This window comes from Hemiscyllium ocellatum, chromosome 3 (assembly GCF_020745735.1).
Source record: "Hemiscyllium ocellatum isolate sHemOce1 chromosome 3, sHemOce1.pat.X.cur, whole genome shotgun sequence".
NCBI classification, from domain to species: Eukaryota; Metazoa; Chordata; class Chondrichthyes; order Orectolobiformes; family Hemiscylliidae; genus Hemiscyllium; species Hemiscyllium ocellatum.
This window is the reverse complement of record NC_083403.1, coordinates 129491911-129512183: the sequence shown is the minus strand read 5'-3', so window position 1 is coordinate 129512183 and position 20273 is coordinate 129491911. Positions and strand designations below refer to the sequence as shown.

The 20273-nt window shown below is 40.0% G+C and overlaps 1 protein-coding gene across 1 annotated transcript in view; it reads right to left on the bottom strand.

Moving 5' to 3' along the window:
- lpin1a (lipin 1a) overlaps nucleotides 1–20273 on the bottom strand; it is an 81713-nt gene that overhangs the window by 29456 nt on the left and 31984 nt on the right. The window contains exons 6-12 of the mRNA XM_060853505.1: nucleotides 13303–13432; nucleotides 11052–11361; nucleotides 9736–9829; nucleotides 9446–9633; nucleotides 7966–8059; nucleotides 6710–6779; nucleotides 5676–5768 (exon numbers count right to left, since the gene is read on the bottom strand). Of these exons, the coding sequence (XP_060709488.1) occupies nucleotides 5676–5768; nucleotides 6710–6779; nucleotides 7966–8059; nucleotides 9446–9633; nucleotides 9736–9829; nucleotides 11052–11361; nucleotides 13303–13432 (979 nt within the window). The remainder of the gene's footprint in view (nucleotides 1–5675; nucleotides 5769–6709; nucleotides 6780–7965; nucleotides 8060–9445; nucleotides 9634–9735; nucleotides 9830–11051; nucleotides 11362–13302; nucleotides 13433–20273) is intronic.

Below are 20273 nucleotides of genomic sequence, written 5' to 3'. Positions count from 1 at the left end.
GATTCATTTAAGATGCGTCTAGACAGATGCATGAGTAGGTGGGGAGCAGAGGGATATAGATACTTAGAAGTTGGGCAACAGGTTTAGACAGATTTTGAATCAGCTCAGGCTTGAAGGGCCGAAGGACCTGTTCTTAGGCTGTAAATTTTCTTTGTTCTTAAGTTTTGTTGAAGACCTTAAAAAAAGGAAACCTTTCAGTGAAGGGAAGTTTTAAAAATCATTTCCAATTCTACAAACTTCCACACATCTACAAAGAATAATGGCTACATCAAATAGCAAGTCCTACGCCCAAAAGAACCTTCATTAAAGCTACAGGCTTCAAAGCTATAGGCTTCATAGTGTTTGGTCTTTTTTTAAAGTCCTGGAGATGGCAGTCTATTCACATGCATTTCATGCAGACCTTACTATCTCTGCGATGTTATTTATTGTCTTGGTTAAGTGTGGAAAATTACAATAAAAGAAAAAAAAGCTATTATTTCATCATGCCAAACACTTAGGCAGAAGCTCAATGGAAAGTAAACAGATGTCAGAAAACCTGTACTTCAATTTTCATCAACAGAAATATTTGTTGTTATATTTGGAAATGAAAGCTGAGCTTCAAATGTTACAATCCATTTTGGGATGGTCAATGCTTAGAAGTAGCAGTTAACTGAAAAATGTATCTAGGTTAAACAAAGTAAGCTATTAACATAACACTAATTTACATATTTGCATTATGAAACAGTTCTACTTTTATTGCCTACAACACCCCCAAGCTATCCCTCATCTTACCATACCTTTTAAAAAAAAGGTTAATTCACATTTTCTGGAGTCAACTCAAAAGAAGATGTAACCAACCATTCCCTAGAATTCACAAATTTTTCTTCGGTGTTCCAGCAATTCTCCAAGGGACAAGATTTCACCAAACAACTTTTATTAGCTTTTGGCTAAGCCATGAAAATATTGACCAGCAGGACTCATTTATAACTCCAGCAGAGATCTCCCAACCTGCAGTGGCTTAATACATCAAAACACACTGGCTAACAGTAGCCCACTGCTCAGATTTCAAAGCTCCCAACTACAATAAAAGGATCTTTTATTCAGATGACTACTGCAAGCTTCCTTTCAATTTCAAACTCAGTCAGTCTTGCAATTAATTTTCCTTTTCCCAACTTTGTCTGATCCTGAATGCTAGTTCTCACATTAGATTTAACATGGAGTCTGCTGCAGCTGTAGGGCTGGTTTTATTTCTGAACGGTCAAGGAACTGCACTCCATGCAGGAAGCTAAACCGACATCGTCTCAGCTACTTCTGAACTCTTCCACCTGCTGCTTATGCAAAGAGGGTCACAACACAAAATCTCGCCGAGGCCCAGCCAGCAGTGTGTCACACAGACTGCTCCCAAGGTACACACAAATTAACTTCCTCAAATTGAAGCCTTTCCCCAATTCTGAGAAACCACAAAAGACCTTTTTTAAAAAAAACACGAAGTGCAGACTTCATGACTCCAGGGTTAAGGCCACATAACATCATATTACTCTCATCTTTACTTTGACTTTATCCATTCATTATCATGAATAAATGATTTGCCACTACCTGGATGTTACCAGGACTAGGGTTAGCACCCAAAGAGGAGCTTGGGAAAGGAGCTAGTACTGGGCTGACTATTAAAAAAATAAAAAGTAGTCACCAATCTAAAAGAGGGATGAGGGGAATTTCTTTTCTCAAAAGGGTTGGAGAATCTTGGAACAGTCAGTCAATCAATCCAGTTCTGCCATTTGTTTTTTTAAAAATCCTCATAAGTAATGGGGTTAGGGGTTAGAGGTTAGCAGGGGATGAGAACTAATGAGGTCTGTTGTTATTTTATTAAACTAGTGGAGCAACCATGAGGGGCCTTGTGGCAATTCCTGCTCAATTTGTACGTTCATATGCAAAATCAGTGCAGACTGTCAACGGCTTCATAGTAAAGGCTAACAGAACAAATACTGAACAAATGAGAAGCTGAAAGGGAAATTTTATAGGCTATTTATGTCACTCTACTCTGTTGCCTTGATAAAGATTGACTATATATCTCTTTGTGAATTACTTCTGGAGTATCCTTTCAATCATTAGAGCTGTAGTCACATCCATCTTGAAAGATGGAATCATTCCTGAACTGAAAATTATGTCCAATGATTTACCTTGAGCAGCAAATGTTTTCTCTTCTTCCTGGGTGAAAAAAGTGAATGATCTGCTGTATAAACTATAGGTGTACAATGCAGATTTATTTTTCCAAACAAATTGATCCAGCCTATTTGCAGGAACTGGATTGGTGCCAGTATTGATCGAGTAAGTTCAACAGGGAAAAAAAAATGAATGCCCGAATTGGTTTTGATGCTCAGGTAGTCTCCCAGGCAGAAACGACAAGCCCATTAATGGACACCCAATACAGTTCGGAAGAAAAAACGCTTGGCCTGGATGCAATCCAAACTTGAAACATCAAGCTGCCTGAACAGAGATAGTGTAGACATTGTTTGGACTGGTAACCCCAAATCGCAGAGACCAAATGTGTACAATGTGGGCTTGTTTCTACTGGAAGGGAACAGCAAAAGGGTAACTGGATTGAAATGGAAAATGTTCTGATCAGTCTCCATATGGTAGACTTGGAAAGGATACTTCCAGAGGGAGGGAGAATTAGGGAGCAACAAGTTGGGGTTAACTATTCTTTTTATATATAAAAAGAGAGTGAGCAGGATTCTTCCCCTCACAAATGATGTACAACTTTGAAACACTGCCTCAAAACATGGTCAAAATTGATGTCAGAATTATGTAGAGGTTGACAGTTTGTTAGAATGGAAAATCAAAAATATTTGAGCTAGATGGGTGTATGAATTCCAAACAGATCAGCCATGATCATAGTAAATGGTGGAGCAGTCTCAAAAAGGCTTGCTTCTGATTTTAACATATCAGTACAAAACATGAAACCAGAACTCTGAACACGAGCTTTGTAACATGCTGTAATAGTTCAAGCTATGGTTGCAGGAGAATAAAACAGGTGCCACACAGTTTTCAAAAACTGCACTGAAGATCTTGGTGAGAAAACAAAGTTGGAACTAAATAGATTTTGCATTCCATTTGGAAGATCAGGAGCATCAGGCAGTTCTCCAAACACATGCTTAGAGGGATCGGATAGTCTCATCGACATGGATCGAGTGCAATAATCAGACAAATAAAAAAAGAAGTCAGTAAGATCAATTCTCTAAACCCAGAAGTGAAAATGAATGACTTGGAGGTTAGGACATTCAACAGATGGAGAGGCACAAATCCATCAGGAGTATACACTTTCTGCAGTGGCATGTGGGAAAGCTTAAACATATACCCACGCAACAAGGACAAGATCAAGGAGAAAGAGAAAGTCAATCCCACAATGCCCTGACTAGTGCAATTCCCACCCAAGCCTGAATTTTCCAGTGCTGATTCACCATGTCTGAACCATACAGATTCTCAGTGGAACAAAGAAAATTTAACCCTAAAATGATGATCGGAACAGGAGTAGGCCATTCAGCCACCCATGGATCTGTGAGCCTACTCTATATACTTGCCTAATGACACCTTGAAAGTTTGAGAGATAGAAATGGTACCCCACAGTAACTACTAACCAAGTGTGGGGGGAAAATGAAGCTGCAAGACTGAACACCTCAAATATACTCCTGCCTCAAATCTCATCTTCCCTTATTCCTCAAGAGTAACACTTCCTATCTAATAGCCCACACATTCCCACTGGCCCATCGCATAAACACCTACTCCAACATGTTCTCTGCTGCCCAGCATGGCAGGAAGCAATGACGGAAGTATGTGCACACATGGGGTGCTAACACCAGGGTGGTCTTGTAAAGATGGTGCAGGTAAAGTCAACAAAATGTTCAGAAGTGCTTCAATACCTCAATGCAAGCTGAGCTTTCATATGGCCTTCACATTGTTAATGTTGGATTTATCAGTGCAAACAGTATGTAGCAACAGGGCCTGAAGCAGACAATGTTGGAGAAACTCAACTGACAGCATCTCCAGAGAGAGCACAAACAAGGAGTTTAAATATTTAGAGTCAGTAGGACTTTTTCAGAACTGCACTTGTGATGTAGTCATATTCAACTCGAAACAGAGACTGTTTTGAATTTTGTCATACACAGTATTTGGCTTGCATTTCAGAGCCTGTTAATAGATTTGACCCATTTGAACCAATTCTTACCACAGATTCTTCCAACTCGCATGGATTCTACAACCTGCCCAAAAAGATAAAGGGGAGACTTCACCTCAAACACTTTCCAGCCCAGAGAAAGTGAAAGTGAAAGAGGTTTCCCAATATATTCAGAGGACAATTGCGAATGCCCACTGTCACAAAATGCTGTCAAATGATCATCACGGCATGAGGTGAAATGCCCTTTGGTTTCTGTGAGTCTACACTCAGGAATTTGACTCAGCTCTGCAGTGAAACTGAATGGGCAGTGCCAGTCAGCTATCACTCGTTCCATTGCACTGTAGGTTGACCAGAGATGAGTGACTAGGACAGAAATCACCTTATAAAATTAGGAAGAACATTAAAAAGTCTTCCCCTACACCCACCCCAGAGTAGGAGTTTCCAAAACTAGAGGACATGGGTTTAAGGGAAGAGGGGAATGATTATATATATAAAAAAGGACTGAAAGGGGCAACTTTTCCACACAGGATAGTGCATGTATGGAATGAGCGGCCAGAGGAAGTGGAGGCAGCTGGTACAGTTACAATATTCATATACCCATTCAGATGCCTTTTAAATAAAAAGGGTTTAGGAGGCATATGGGCCAAGTTCTGGCAAATGGGACTAGATTAATTTAGGATCTCTGGTCAGCATAGGAAGAGTTGGACCAAAAAGGGTCTGTTACTGTGCTGTACATCTATGGCTGATTTCAGGAGGTCACATCAAGATAAGTTCAACAAGGAAATCAAACTGGCCGATTTGTCAGCAGCTAACTACAGATACATTTCCTTCTTTGGACCGGGGTCTCATTAAAGAATGATTTGCCAATCAACTGATGAAATTTTATCCCATAATACATGACAATGAAACTGTACACTGCATACGCTAACATGATATTCTTTACTTTGGAAAATTAGTTAAAAAAAAACTTAGGCAACAGCTCACCGAGCATCACAACCAGGTCCGCAGGTGCTAACTGGACCTCAGTCACCGCCCGTTTCCATTCCCCTAACCACTCCCTTCCTACCATGACCATCCTTGGCCTCCTCCATTGCCAAAACAAACCACAGCTCCTATTGGAGGAATACCACAACTTCTGACTGCCACTCTAGAGTCCGGAGAACCCAACACTGAATTCTCCAATTTCAAGTTACCTTCCTCTCCATCCCACCTCCCTTCCATTCCTCCCAACCACCAAACTAGGTTGGACCCATCACCTATCCTCACCACCATGGCCCTATCTCCCCCTTTATCTGCAGTTCCCCCTACACCCACCCTCAGTTCTGAAGGATTACACTTGAAACAGCGACTTCTCCACCTCCTGATGTTGTGTGGCTTGCTGTGTTCTTCCAGCCTTCTGGCAGACTACTCTGGATTCCAGCAATTGCAGTTTTTTTTTTGGTCTCTAACATTATATTTGAGCAGTTTATTATTTGGATGATTACTATGTAGGGGACAGAAAAAAATTTAAAAAAAAACTTACCACTTTCACTTTGGTGTTCCTTCCACGCCATGAAAACCACCATCTGCCTCCTTTCTTAGGCATCTTTTCTTTAATCAGATTTTCCACTGTCACCTATTACAAAATGTACAAAAGTAACAAATGGAATAACAAAAAAAAATGGTGAACCTAAATGCTATACAAAAAGAAACCAACATAAAAATGCTGTTTTCCCAAGTAAAGGAAGCAACAAAACAACATACTGTGGGCATAAAACTAATCTTTGCAAACCAAAACGTTGCAACATTAAACAGCGACTGCAAGTAACTGAGACATGAGTACTTGAATGATTTTTTAAAAATTCAAAATCACCACAAAAAGGAAAATGAAAAAAGGGAGAGAGAAAAACATAGTTTAGAAATACATAAAATATAGGTTAACACTTCAGATTTAACATTAAATTGAATTGAAATTCTAAATCAGACATGAACATTTTAATGCATACATAATAAAACAAGTCATTTATTTAATTTATTACTGAATTCAGTGTTTAAATATACTAAAGTTTGTATATTGTTACAAGATAATAATACCTGTTAAAGTGAATTATACTCCCCACCCCTAAGACCACCTCACTAAGGTCTCCACAACCCTTGACAATGCATCAAAAATTAGTTAGAACCATTCTTGAATACTTGTGCATAGGGTTACAAACTAGCTGAATGCATTCGTCTAGATTGCCCTACTGGTTGTTCAATAAAGGCAACTACTATGACATGTGAGTGCACCTTCTCTGGACTGCTTCTAACTGGACTCCTGCATGGGAAATGAATTGGCTATTTTGTGAAAGTACATTCAAGAGGTTGGGCCTGGGCCTATACTCATTGAAGAAATGTGGTGATCTTGTTCAAACGTACAAAAGATTGGAGGGATACTGGGAGATTGTTTTCCCCTAATGGAAAGAATTAGGGCTAGGTCTCCAATTGCATAAAATCAATGTTACAAAACATTTTTTTTAAATTTAGAAGTCTACATATTGGATGACTAGTCTCTATGCCAGTTAAATGTTAACTCACCTTTGGCAATGGTTTCTGGAATGTTTGCACAGCTAGAAGCATGGGAGCAGCTGTTGGCCAGTTATAATACCTAGAGATTGTGTCAGAAGATTATAGTCATATCAGAAAATATAGAATCCCAACAGGTTGATTGATCTTCCATAAGTAGCAGAATGAAACTTGACAAATTTCCCCACATATATGAAGACAATGTAATTCAGTGCTTCGCAAACTTTTCTCCCTTCTCCACTCCACCCACACAATTCCAATTCGAGGCTCGAAGATTGTTACTACCTCTCCCTGAAATCAGAAAAAGGGGGAGGACATGGAGAGCAGGTTTGGCAAAGACCATTACAGGGAGCACAGCTGATATACCTCAGTTGGAGTCCCACAGTGACCATGGAGTTGGCAAACAAACAAACAAACCAGTCTCAGCATGGGACTCCACATGAGACCCTAACCCAGAGTTTGAGAAGCCCTGATTTAGTTCAGTCTGAAACTCAATAGGGTCAATGAAACAAAAAAAAAGGTAAAGGTACGATGGAAAGTTAACGGTGATGGAAAAAGATATTTTGAAGTGGAAGCGTACCAAGGTATACAGGCAATGGCTAGTAGCATAAGAATGAATACTTGGCTCATATTCGTTGAAGGCATAAACACACGACAGGAATAGATTAGTCAACTATGAGGAATAAAGTTAAAGATAGTCAGATCAAAAGGAGGCAGTTAATACAAAAGAATGGAGGGAGGAGGTGGCCAGAGATTATTGGAAGCAGCCCATTACTCCCAATGGGTCAAAGACCAGATGTTCCACCACAACTCAAGTTCTAATGCACAGACTTAACTTTAAGCTTAAAAAAAAACTTTCATTCTACGATTCTGAAGCATCCAAGCCCCACACCAATCCACTATTCAGCCCCTTCCTCAAACCCAGGGGAGCTTGGACAGTCCCCCTAACAATCTCACCACCACCCCCCATTGGTCTCATTCTCAACATTGACACAACTCATGTAAAAGCTTTAGTGCATTCAAGAGCTTTTCAGGTTCTCTCGGCCACTTCCTCCCAGGATTTTTAGGCTGTCAAAGTTTAGAAGGACCCACCATCAGATAATTGCCCAGAAAATTCAGAGCGAAAAGTAAACAGATAAGTATGCCTAGTCATCACTGGGAATAGGTATTCCAGCACTGATTGGAAGATTTTGGCCAATACATTCTGAGCAATCACTTGGTGCATATTCTCCACTTAGAGAACAAGATGTGCATCCCATTGCACTCACTTGTTTCCAATCTTCACAACCAGATTGGGATCATCAATCATTCCTGGATTCTCTGCAAACTGTTGGTATGTGACAGAGTGCTGCAAAAATTGTTCTGCAAAAAAAAAAACCCAGAAAATTGTATATCATTTTTTGTTACAAGATCAAGAAAATTTAAAATAAAAAAAGGACCATTTGTCTCATCTTCATTCATCTATCCAAAAATATCAAGTCTCCAAAGTCTCTCCTGTTGGTCTTCAGCACCAAAGATTTTGTCTCCTGGCTTCACTTGGCAGTACATAGCCATGACAACAAAAAGTCTAAAATTCCCAGGTCACATTCAGTTTTACCCTGAACCTTACCATTGTCTTTCATGGATTAGGCAGAATGCCATCCTTCCTACAACCAGTACTAGAGATTTGTTCCCAAGAAAATATCCCTTCATTGCACAAAACATACACATGGCAGAGCAATGATTGGGCAAACCAAGTTGCCTGCACCAAAACCATTGCTGTTCCCCCTCACATTTTGGCATCAAGAGTATTTAGCAGCCACTGATTATAAACAGAGATCATATTCTTCAGACCATTGCTGTTCTCAAAAGGTGCCCTTACCCGGTATGCCAGCCCTTTTTAAGAGTGGAGGGCGTGTATCACACTGGAAAAGCACAGGGAGGTCAGGCAGCATCCAAGGATGGAAGAGTCAATGTTGCGTTTCGGGCATAAGCCCTTCATTAGCTCATTCCGGATGAAGAGCTTATGCGCAAAACAGATTCTCCTGCTCCTCGGCATGCTGTGCTTTTCTAGCACCACGTCTTGACTCAAAATATGGCATCTGCAGTCCTCAGTATTTCAAGAGTTATAATCTGGTCTCGTACAAATGGATTTTTTACACAAATAGGAAAGTTGCTAAGTATGACATTGCAAAATACAATCTCTGGCCAATGAAACATACAACAATGCTTTTTGCGGCAACTTAGTTGATTTTTGAAAAATCAGATTTGTACAAACTTGCTTCTGGAGATTTTTATGATACTATAAGATTTAGCATAGATAAAAGTCATAAAAAGTTATAGGAGCTTGGTGCAAAACGAAGCTGCCTGATGGAGTCACCTTCATACCTAATGCAACTGTAAATTTTACTGACAAGAACAGGTAATGGTTAAAAAACATGCTATATGAATTTGAGCAATGCAGTGTATCTAAACAAAAATAGAAAAAGTCCAATTATACTTAATGTTCTAAGCTATTAGATATAAAGCAAATTAAAATGGGAGTGAGATGCCTTGGATGCTTTAAATACTGATCAAGTCACAACTTAAATCACAACCATAGATTTTTTCTAATACAATTAGTCTATGACAGTGTAAATTCAATTTGCTGGTATTGGAATTAGATGAACACATGGGTATAATACATGGCACATTTGCAAGATCCGGACTAGAGTGAATCTGGTTTGGTTTCTGGTTTTCTGACCAATTTAGGCCTCCTGGAATGTTTACCTTTCGTTATTTCTTTGTAGTCATTAAGCCCACCACAGAGTGAAATAGCAATGGTTGGTAGGTCCCCAGTAGTATCAGAGAAACTGTCAACTCCACTGTCCATTCCAGAGCTGCCTACAGTTTGCGGTGACTGATTTTCTGAATGCACTCCATTTTCAGACTCATTCCTGTTAGCTGCACCATTTTCACTGTGGAAGAAATAATTGCAGTACTACTGTTACACCAGGCACATTCTAGATTATACCATTAACTAAGCTCTGGAAAGAAATCCACAGTTTCATTGAAATTACCATTTTGGAAAATAAAGTGCTGCAATCTCAGGATTCATCTCCGTGATATCATCCAGGTAAACGCCATCTGTGCCCAGGTGACGACTGCGTTTATCTGAGAATAAGAGGAAAAAAAAAAGAGGAAATCTAAAGATACAAATCTTGGCTTCAACACCAATAGCATTTCCATTTGATCATTACCAAAGGTTGGAAACAGTACACACAATTCAATCCCATACAGTTTCAGCAAACATTTTCAGTGAACTTGGATTCCAGTTGTAAGTGGACATCTGCAGTGAAACCAGTAGATACAGGTAAAGCTCATGGTATTAATCATATCAGAACATTTTCAGTCCTTAGGTTTAACCAGATACCAGAGTGCATGGAGCTGTAAGATGCATGGGTGCAATCAAACAGACAGTACATAAAAGGAACGTTTTCCCATTTGGAAACTAAAAACAGTAAGCACAGGAAGCCGTACACAAAAAATAGGTCCAGAAATGGTGATATGTTTGGCCACAAGAACTGTACAAGTCAAGATAAAAGCTTGTCAATTTGATAGAAAATTTAAAATTTTGGAAACAGTGTTTAAACATCTGAGGAAACGGACTTGCAAATCAATATCCTATTTCAAGGCCCTTCTGAAAATACACTCCAAATATTTAGCATACCACAAGTTGTTGACTTTCTGGACTCGGTTCATTTGTAGGCTTGTGAATAGTTGCCAAGTGTATTACTACATTTCAGATTTCTGGCAACTTCCATTTACTATCCAACGTGTTGACTGAGGGACAAACTCCTGCCTCGAACAAAAGAGAACTGCAGAGGAGGATTTACATCCCCACTCTCAAAAAGGAATGTATCTTACAAAAATGTATTGGAACTAAAGTTCAAAGATATCCTTTATGCAGAGTTACTAAAAACAGACAAAGAATTCACATCTTTAGTTTATCCCTAGTTTTGCAAAGTTCCTCACTCCAGCATTAAACCAATGCAACTCACTTGCTCAACAGTCAGGTCTTAGTGAATCTAAGATTTCAGAACAAATTATCTGAACGACAACTGGCAGGGAGTATTTTGTTTGGATGATCGAATGCTGAATGGCACAGTTTAGCCAAACATCGGGACCTTGTAATCTTGTCCGGATAATCGAATGCCAGATAATCCAGGTTCCTCTGTACACAAAGTACAGAACATTTACCTATATGTATGGGTCCCATCATTTTTGCTTTAAAATGGTGAAGTTTATGACATGTTAATGACGCATAACAGAACTACAGGTTCTGTTTTAATGCAAGTACAGCAGAGTGCTTCAGTGTCATTTCAGACATTCTTACCTTTCTTCTTCGACGGGGAATCAGTTTTGTTGACTTGTTTCGTTTGGTTGCCAGTATGGACTGGCTCCTGATTTTCTGTCACAACTGGAGCTCTCAAGGGCTCGAAGGTTTCTGAACTGCATGTAAAATTGACCATTGACTGAGAAGCAATCTCTTTTACTGCTAGGGGCTCAGGTTTCACAAGAGGGGGAGATGGTGAATTGTTGTGTGTGTTTACATAGGGGGCACTCTCGATCACTCTGAAGTGAGTGTTTCCAGATGGAGTGATGTTTACCCGATTAGGTTCTTCAGTTTTCTGATGAGTTATGAGCTGAAAAGAAATTAGAAGTGATTAACTGTTGGACATACATATTCATAGAAAAAGGCTACAGCTTTTGCTCCATGTCTCATTAACAATAGAAAAGAAGTCATTTTAAGAACAGGGATGTTGAGTAAAAAAAGGCCTCAAATCCCAAAGCTAGGTTAGATTTCAAAAAGGAAAAAAAAAGTGAATAAATAGGAGAAAGAATGAGGAAAAAAGATGAGAGCCAGAAAGAAAATGAAATATCATGCAGCTTTTCCAAGATGGCAGCTTCAGCCAGAGCTCATGTACTCCATCCATTTCTTCCTTAATTTTCTCCCCCCCACAAACTCATATTTCATTTTTCCATTTTCTTGGTGGGGTTCTGAACTCAGTCTCAGTGCAGAACGACACTGCCTCACTTAGACCCAGCACAACAGTCTCAAATCAGAAGTTAAAGAATCCCTTACACAATGTGAAAGCAGGCCTTTCAACCCATCAAGTTGAAACTGATCTTGCAAAGAGCTTCCCACCCAGAACCTCTTTCCAACCCCACCCCCAACACCCTGCATTTCCCATGACTAATCCACCTAGTCTGCTCATCTTGGACATAACAGGCAGTTTGGTTTGGCCAATCCACCTAACCTTGGTATTTTTGGATTGTGAGAAGAAACCAGAGCATCCAGTAAGCTAAAATAGGCATTGGGGTAATGTGCAAACGCTAGAGAGTCACTGGAGGCTGGAATCAAACCCAGGTTCCTGGCACTGAGGGGCAGCAGTGCTAATCACTCAGCCACCATGCCTCCCAATAATATGTGGCAGTCTTTTGACTTGGCATGCCCTTTTAGCCTCAAGGTGATTCTAGAGTAATGTAGTCTCCCAGCCCAGAGATGAAGTCTGATGCAGATTGGAAGCTAGGTACCAGCGTGGATTAGTTTGGAAGGGCTATTGTTCTAAGCTATTTCTCTATTGTCTAATTTATCCTTATCTGTAACATTAATCCTTTAACTGCCTTATTTTTCTAGTTTGTCATCTTAGGAACTTGCCTGGAAGAGTCTGCAATGAGGAACTTTGTACTCAAGATGGCGACCTAAGTGATGACGTGTAAACTTTTCACTGTTCTCATTTAAATACATAACAAAAAAGTTAATTGAATTCAATTGGCAGACCATTATTGTTAACCATATTCATATCCTGGCCTCATATGTACAACTCCAAACTGAAAACTGGTCAGCACGGTGGCTCAGTGGTTAGTACTGTTGCCTCAACGCCAGGGACCCGGGTTCAATGCCCACCTCGGGTAACTGTGGAGATTACACATTCATCCTACATCTGCGAGGGTTTCCTTCGGGTGCTCCGGTTTCCTCCCACAGTCCAAAGATGTGCAGGCCAGGTGAATTGGCCATGCTAAATTGCCCATAGGTTAGGTGAGTCAGAGGGAAATGGGTTTGGGTGTGTTACTTTTCGGAGGATCAGTGTGGACTTGTTGGGCTGAACAGGCTTTTCCCTCACTGTAGGGAATCTAAAACGTTCTAATAGAAAAAGATAACATTGTTAAAAACAAGATAGTGGTTTTGGAACCAGTTTTTGGTGGCAGTGGCAGGAGTGCAGTTGGCAGAATTTGTAAGGGTCTATTAGAGTGTATCATTGGAGGTCTCTTCAAGTAGAGTTTAGCATGAATAAACTGAAGAGGGTAGCAAGTTAAACATTTGAAAGAGGGAAAAAAAATAGAGGATGAGCAAGTAAATAAAAAAAAGGTTGAATAGACAGTGCGAACGTACAGCATTACTGGAATAGGCCTCATGGAACAAAGGAGAAATGTCAATGGGGAATTGGTTTATGTCTGACAACACTAAACTATATACAAACATCAAAACATCCTTTCTTCATTACACGATACAAAAACCTTGAAATATTAATAAGCTTACAAAAGGTACTCCGTTATCTAACCGGATGGCATTGTCTAGGTACCTTGCCGGTTTGCGGTAGTTCTCCCCATGCCCAATGCATTTCTGTGTTTATTCTATTCATCCCTCTTTCAGATGGCTTGCTAACCAATTCAGAATCACTGTTAGGTGTTGGAGGACGGGATCTTGAAACCCTGTGAAATAAATAAATTAGTCAATGGACATATATATTAAAAAAAAATCGCAGGTGTAAGATGGTCAGTTTGCCGTTAGCCATTCTAAAACAAATCACATGGTCTGAATGGAGGACTTAACTTCTCACTTTTGTTTTAAATCTGATTTTTTTTTTAAAGGGAGCCCACCCGAAACTATTCTACACCTTGTATCAATCAGAAACTGAATGGTTATGCTTTATTAATAGGCTAGATGAACACTCGATTATATACCAGTTCAATGGGCTAATTTTACTTCCATTCAAAAACAAAGTTACACTTGATTTAAGTGCACAATAGAAGCTAGTTCTTAATATTCAGATGAAAATGCCATCACAAAAAAGGTCAAATACAAAATGGTCTACAGAGTTAGGAAATATAACCATTCCTAGACATAACCCCTCAAGGGAAAAAAAAAAGGCTTTTCAATCATTTTTAAAAAAAGCAGCAAATATTCAAAACAGCCAGAACTCAGTAAAATTAACAGTCTTCCAAAAGATCAAATGGACAGAAACTCTGCTTATTTTGGATTAGTATTCTATGAAATAAATTTGGTTTTTACCTTCTTTATGGATTTGGGAAGCAATAGGTTTATTTTTTTGGTTACCTTGGAAACAAAGGGGTAGTCACAAAATTAGCTCAGTGCCAGGAAGGTGCGTTGATGGACAAATGTTTGACTAGAAGCTGATTATAGTGGAGATTCACAGGACAACAGGAGCAGATCCAAAAACATGAGCTGCTGGAAAAGCTCAGCAGGTTTGGCAGCTTCTGTGATGAGAAGTCAGAATTAACATTCTTCAGGTTCTGAAAAAGGGTCACCAGACCAGAAACATCAATTCTGATTTCTCCTCAAATGCTACCAGACCTGCTGGGCTTTTCCAGCAATGTTTGCTTATTTACAGCATTCCGATCTTTCAGTTTTTATTTACTAGGAAATCAATCATTTGATATACTGTATATATCAAAATAAAGCAATGACTTGAATTGCAGTTGACAAAAAAGTTTTATAGATGATACGATAGCATGCGATTGTAAGGACAGACTGATGGGCAGAGGGGGTGGGGTGGCCTTTATGGCAAGGGATGATATGCAGTCCCTTGTGCAGGAGGACCTAGAATCAGGGGGATGTAGAGTCAATATGGGTTGAGCTAAGAAATTATAAGGGTAATAAGACCTTAATGGGAGTTATCTATAGGGCCCCAAACAGTAACCTGGATGTAGGATGCAAGTTGAATCAGGAGCTGAAATTGGCCTGTCGCAAAGATGTTACTACAGTTGTTATGGGGGATTTCAACATGCAGGTAGACTGGGAGAATCAGGATGGTATTGGACCTCAAGACAGAGACTTTGTGGAATGCCTCAGAGATGGATTCTTAAGAACAGCTGGTGCTGGAACTGACCAGGGAGAAGGCAATTCCAGATCTGGTATTGTGCAACGAACCAGAATTGATCAGGGACCTCGAAGTGAAGGAGCCATTGGGAAGTAGGGACCATAATACAATAAGCTTCAAATCTACAATTTGAGGGGGAGAGGGTACAATCGGAAGTGACAACATTTCTGTTGAATAAGGGGAACTATGGAGCTATGAAGGAGGAGCTGGCCAAAGTTCAATGGTGCAATACCTTAGCAGGGATGACAGTGGAGGAACAATGGCAGATATTTCTGTGTATAATGCAGAAGAGGACCAGTTCATTCCAAAAAGGGAGAAAAATCCTAGGAGGTATGGGTGGCCGTGGCTGACGAGGGAAGTTAAGAAACAGAAAAAGTATAACATGGCAAAGATAAGTGGGAAAACGGAGGACTGGGAAGCTTTTAAAGAACAGAGGATTACTAAAGAAGGAAATATGCAGAGAAAGTGAGGTATGAAGGTAAACTGGCCAATAATATAAAGGAGGATAGTAAAAATTTTTTTAGGTATGTGAAAGGCAAAAAGTGGTTAAGACTAAAATTGGGCCCTTGAAGACAGAAACAGGGGAATATATTACAGGGAACAAAGAAATGGCAGAAGAATTGAACTGGTACTTCAGATTAGTGTTCACTGGGGAAGACACAAGCAATCTCCCTCAGGTAACAGTGGCTGAAGGACCTGAACTTAAGGGAATTTATATGTGCCAGGAATTGGTGTTGGAGAGACTGTTAGGCTTGAAGGTTGATAAGTCCCCGGGGCCTGATGGTCTACATCCCAGGGTACTGAAGGAGGTGGCTCAAGAAATCATGGATGCGTTGGTGATTATTTTCCAGAGTTCGATAGATTCGGGATCAGTTCCTGTGGATTGAAGGTGGCTAATGTTGTACCACTTTAAGAAAGGTGGGAGAGAGAAAGCAGGAAATTGTAGACCAGTTAGTCTGACCTCAGCGGTGGGAAAGATGCTGGAGTCTATTATAAAGGATGAAATTACAACACATCTGGATAGTAGTAACAGGATAGATCAGAGTCAGCATGGATTTAAGAAGAGGAAATCATGCTTGACTAATCTTCTGGAATTTTTTTGAGGATGTAACTCTGAAGATGGACGAGGGAGATCCAGTAGATGTAGTGTACCTGGACTTTCAGAAAGCTTTTGATAAAGTCTCACACAGGAGGTTAGTGAGCAAAATTAGGGTGCATGGTATTGGGGGCAAAGTACTAACTTGGATTGAAAGTTGGTTGGCTGACAGGAAACAAAGTGTAGTGATAAACGGCTCCATATCGGAATGGCAGGCAGTGACCAGTGGAGTACCGCAGGGATCAGTGCTGGGACTGCAGCTTTTTACAATATATGTTAATGATATAGAAGATGGTATTAGTAATAACATTAGCAAATTTGCTGATGATACTAAGCTGGGTGGCAGGGTGAAATGTGATGAGGATGTTAGGAGATTACAGGGTGACTTGGACAAGTTAGGTGAGTGGGCAGATGCAGTTTAATGTGGATAAATGTATGGTTATCCACTTTGGTGGCAAGAACAGGAAGGCAGATTACTACCTAAATGGAATCAATTTAGGTAAAGGGGCAGTACAAAGAGATCTGGGTGTTCTTGTACACCAGTCAATGAAGGTAAGCATGCAGGTACAGCAGGTAGTGAAGAAGGCTAATAGCATGCTGGCCTTCATAACAAGAGGGATTGAGTATAGAAGCAAAGAGGTTCTTCTGCAGCTGTACAGGGCCTTGGTGAGACCACACCTGGAGTACTGTGTGCAGTTCTGGTCTCCAAATTTGAGGAAAGACATTCTGGCTATTGAGGGAGTGCAGCGTAGGTTCACGAGGTCAATTCCTGGAATGGCGGGACTACCTTACACTGAAAGACTGGAACGACTAGGCTTGTATACCCTTGAGTTTAGAAGATGGAGAGGGGATCTGATTGAGAAATAAGATTAAAGGATTGGACATTCTGGAGGCAGGAAACATGTTTCTGCTGATGGGCGAGTGCCAAACCAGAGTACACAGCTTAAAAAGACGGGGTAGACCATTTTAGGACAAAGACGAGGAGAAACTTCTTCACCCAGAGAGTGGTGGTTGTGTGGAATGCTCTGACCCAGAGGGCAGTGGAGGCCCAGTCTCTGGATTCATTAAAAAGAGTTGGATAGAGCTCTCAAGGAGAGTGGAATCAAGGGTTATGGAGATAAGGCAGGAACAGGATACTGATTAAGGATGATTAGCCATGATCATATTGAATGGTGGTGCAGGCTCGAAGGGCAGAATGGCCTACTCCTGCACCTATTGTCTATTAACGAAGGACTGGGAGAAAGGCAGCTTTATAAAATGTAATAAAATATTGAAATGTTTGACAAAAAAGGTGACAAATAGGACATAAGGAAAAGGAGGATAGGTCAGTGTAAGTAAAAAAAACCATGAAGGAAGGGGTTATACACAGGATAGAACAGAACATTACAGTGCAGTACAGGCCCTTCGGCCCTCAATGTTGCGCTGCCCTGTTAAAACCAATCTGAACTCCATCTAAGCTACACTATTTTCATCATGGTCCATAGGCCTAGCCAATGACCACTTAAATGCCTGTAAAGTTGGTGAATCCACAACTGTTGCAGTCAGTGCATTCCATGCCCATACCACTGAGTAAGTGATGCAAGAGCCATTAAGTTTAGTAGAATTGCATAATACATTAGATAGACAGGAGCTGAAAGACTGTGCATAACCCTAATGGTAAGATCAGAACTACGTGGTGAACAGTACAAAAAAGGATATTGCAAGGATTCCACGAGAAGTAGGAATTGGCTGGGGTTACTTTCTTTGGGAGAGAGAGAAAGGTAGAGGTGAAACTGACAGAGGTGAAAATTGTGTGGGAGTTTTTGTACAAACTGAATAGGAATTATTGATTTTTCATTCAGAAATCAAATATCAATATGCAAGGGACATAGTTGATAGAATGATTAGAAGGCAGGGGAGATATTCTTTACACCCAGAGGCAATGGGCTTACAGAAAGAGATCATTTAACCAAACTTGACAGACATACCCCAAACCTAGAATTTTCAAAGGGCACTTCTCTCCCCAGAAATCTAATTACCAACTCCTTGAAATGTTTATTACATGAATCACTATGCATTTTGTCTGCACTGAACAAATTTGCCATCCAATGGCAGCTAGTTTGGACTTTTTACACCTGCATCGTTATTGATGCAAACAAAACACAGTTTGAAGATAGTAGCTCAAAAGGAAAAGGAACGCTAGAATAAACAACAAATACAAGATGCTGCCTTCAACTCAAAGAACCTAAACAAATGAATGTTGCAAGTCATGTTTCAAAGTACCCTTAAACAAGATGGATTTTAGTTTTTGATTTAATAAATCAATGAAATAATCTAAGATAATGCATTGCAAATATGGAGGAAATAAAGTTATTGACCTGCTATCCAAGACTTTACTACTATTACAGCATAATTAACATGTCTGTGCTTGAAGCTTCCAAATGCAAAGCCATAAAGCAAAAACTTTACCATCAACTCAAGTTTGTGATACATAAAATGTAGCTACATTTTCATTAAATACTTTTAAAACTTTAAAAAACCAAGAAAAATAAATCCAGGAATTGGCACAATGTTGCCTGGAAGATATTAACTTGGGTGCAGGTGTTTTATTCATTGAGGAAATTTGCATGCAGATTTAATTTTAAAACATTACAATGGGTCAATTTCCTGGTTTCTTTGCTTCATTTAAAGTGTACATGTGTCAAAGTATCTGCTGCTCATGTACATCTCTGTACTGAGAAAGGGCCAACATACAAAAGATTCTGGATTGATGTACTACTGTTAAATTTAAGGCCTGAAATTCAACCGTGACAAGACCAAAGTTATTTGACATCAACGTAACTAAGATGGTGGCATTCTTTGATTCCCCAGAATTCTTTTCCAATTTATAATCTACGCTAAATTTAACAAAGCTGTGCTTTGAAGCATATCTCTTCATGTCAACATGGTGGCTCAGTGGTTAGTACTGCTGCCTCACAGCTCCAGATACAATTCCACCCTAGAGTGACTGTAGTTTGCACAAGCTCCCAGCATCTGCACGAGCTTCGTCCCACAGTCCAAAAAGTATGTAGGGTAAGTGGATTGACCATGCTAAATTGCCCAGTGTCCATGGAAGTGCAGGACAGGTGGATTAGCCATGGGAAATGCAAGGATGGGGTGGGTCTCTATAGGATGGGTGTGGACTGGACAGGCTGGAAAGGAATGCTTCCACACTGTCAGGATTCTATGATCCTACCTTTTCCAAATGAACATGATCAGTGTGCTGCATAACATTGGAAGGTGACAAATGGAGCATGTAAGGGAATTAATGTGATCATTGTGATGACAGACCAGTCACAGCCACCATTTTGACAATGCTACATCCATCCAGTGATCAGAGATCAGTGGCCTACAGAACCTGCTTCATTATTTAGAATCACTTCAATACAAAACTCTGACTTTATATTGACTGAGTCCTCAGTTCTTTTTATTTTCTGTTTCCACAATGTGCTTTGGTCTCATGTCATGGCGGAGGGTCCTACAGAATACTCAAGCAATGGCCATACATAAATTTAGACTCCTCAGCCAACATCCAAGGTGACCCCTCCAGTACTAGTACATCTTCCAACACATCAGTGACGCAATGTGGCACATTACACTGAAAGTAATTCAAGCTGTTATTTGAAAGGTTCAGAGTTCCCACAACTGTAAACAAAAGGACAAGACATGGGTCATAGTACTGTAGAATTCAATAAAACCTTTAAATCACACCTGGCGTCTATATTTATAGACACGACAAATCATGAAGCAGAGGTGCGCACAAGGTAAACGATTTGTGTACTGCAGCTCATTTCCTTCAGCATGTCATGCTGCAAGCCAAGATAAAAGATAGCTTTATACCATTGTCATATGTCCTAGTAAAATGACAACATCATGAAAAAAGGTGACCACCTTAGTCCAACTATAAATTTGACCAGTTTCAGATAGGATATTACAATAATTGCTCAGGCAATACATTAAAAGTTGATTTCATTCTTGTGCTGATTCAATAAAGTCTTTAGGCCCTTGTTTCCAACCCCTCAACAAGAAACTTTAACAAGTGATCAAATTGGTGCATGGCCACAGGAAAATCTACAGGTTGTCGCAAATGCTAACAGACAGAAAGCCAGCATTTGGGAAAAAAAAAGGTACAACACTAAAGCTCACAAAGTAAAGGGAAGCTATTCAGGAACAACTGCAGCATATTCAGCTCTACCTTAAATTCCTGAAGAATTGATTCATCCCTGCTGGCGTGAGTGTTTCCAATAGACTGTATTCTGGCTGGAGTAAATGACAGTGCCAGGTAATAACCAACTCTAATAAACTCTTCCAAGATATG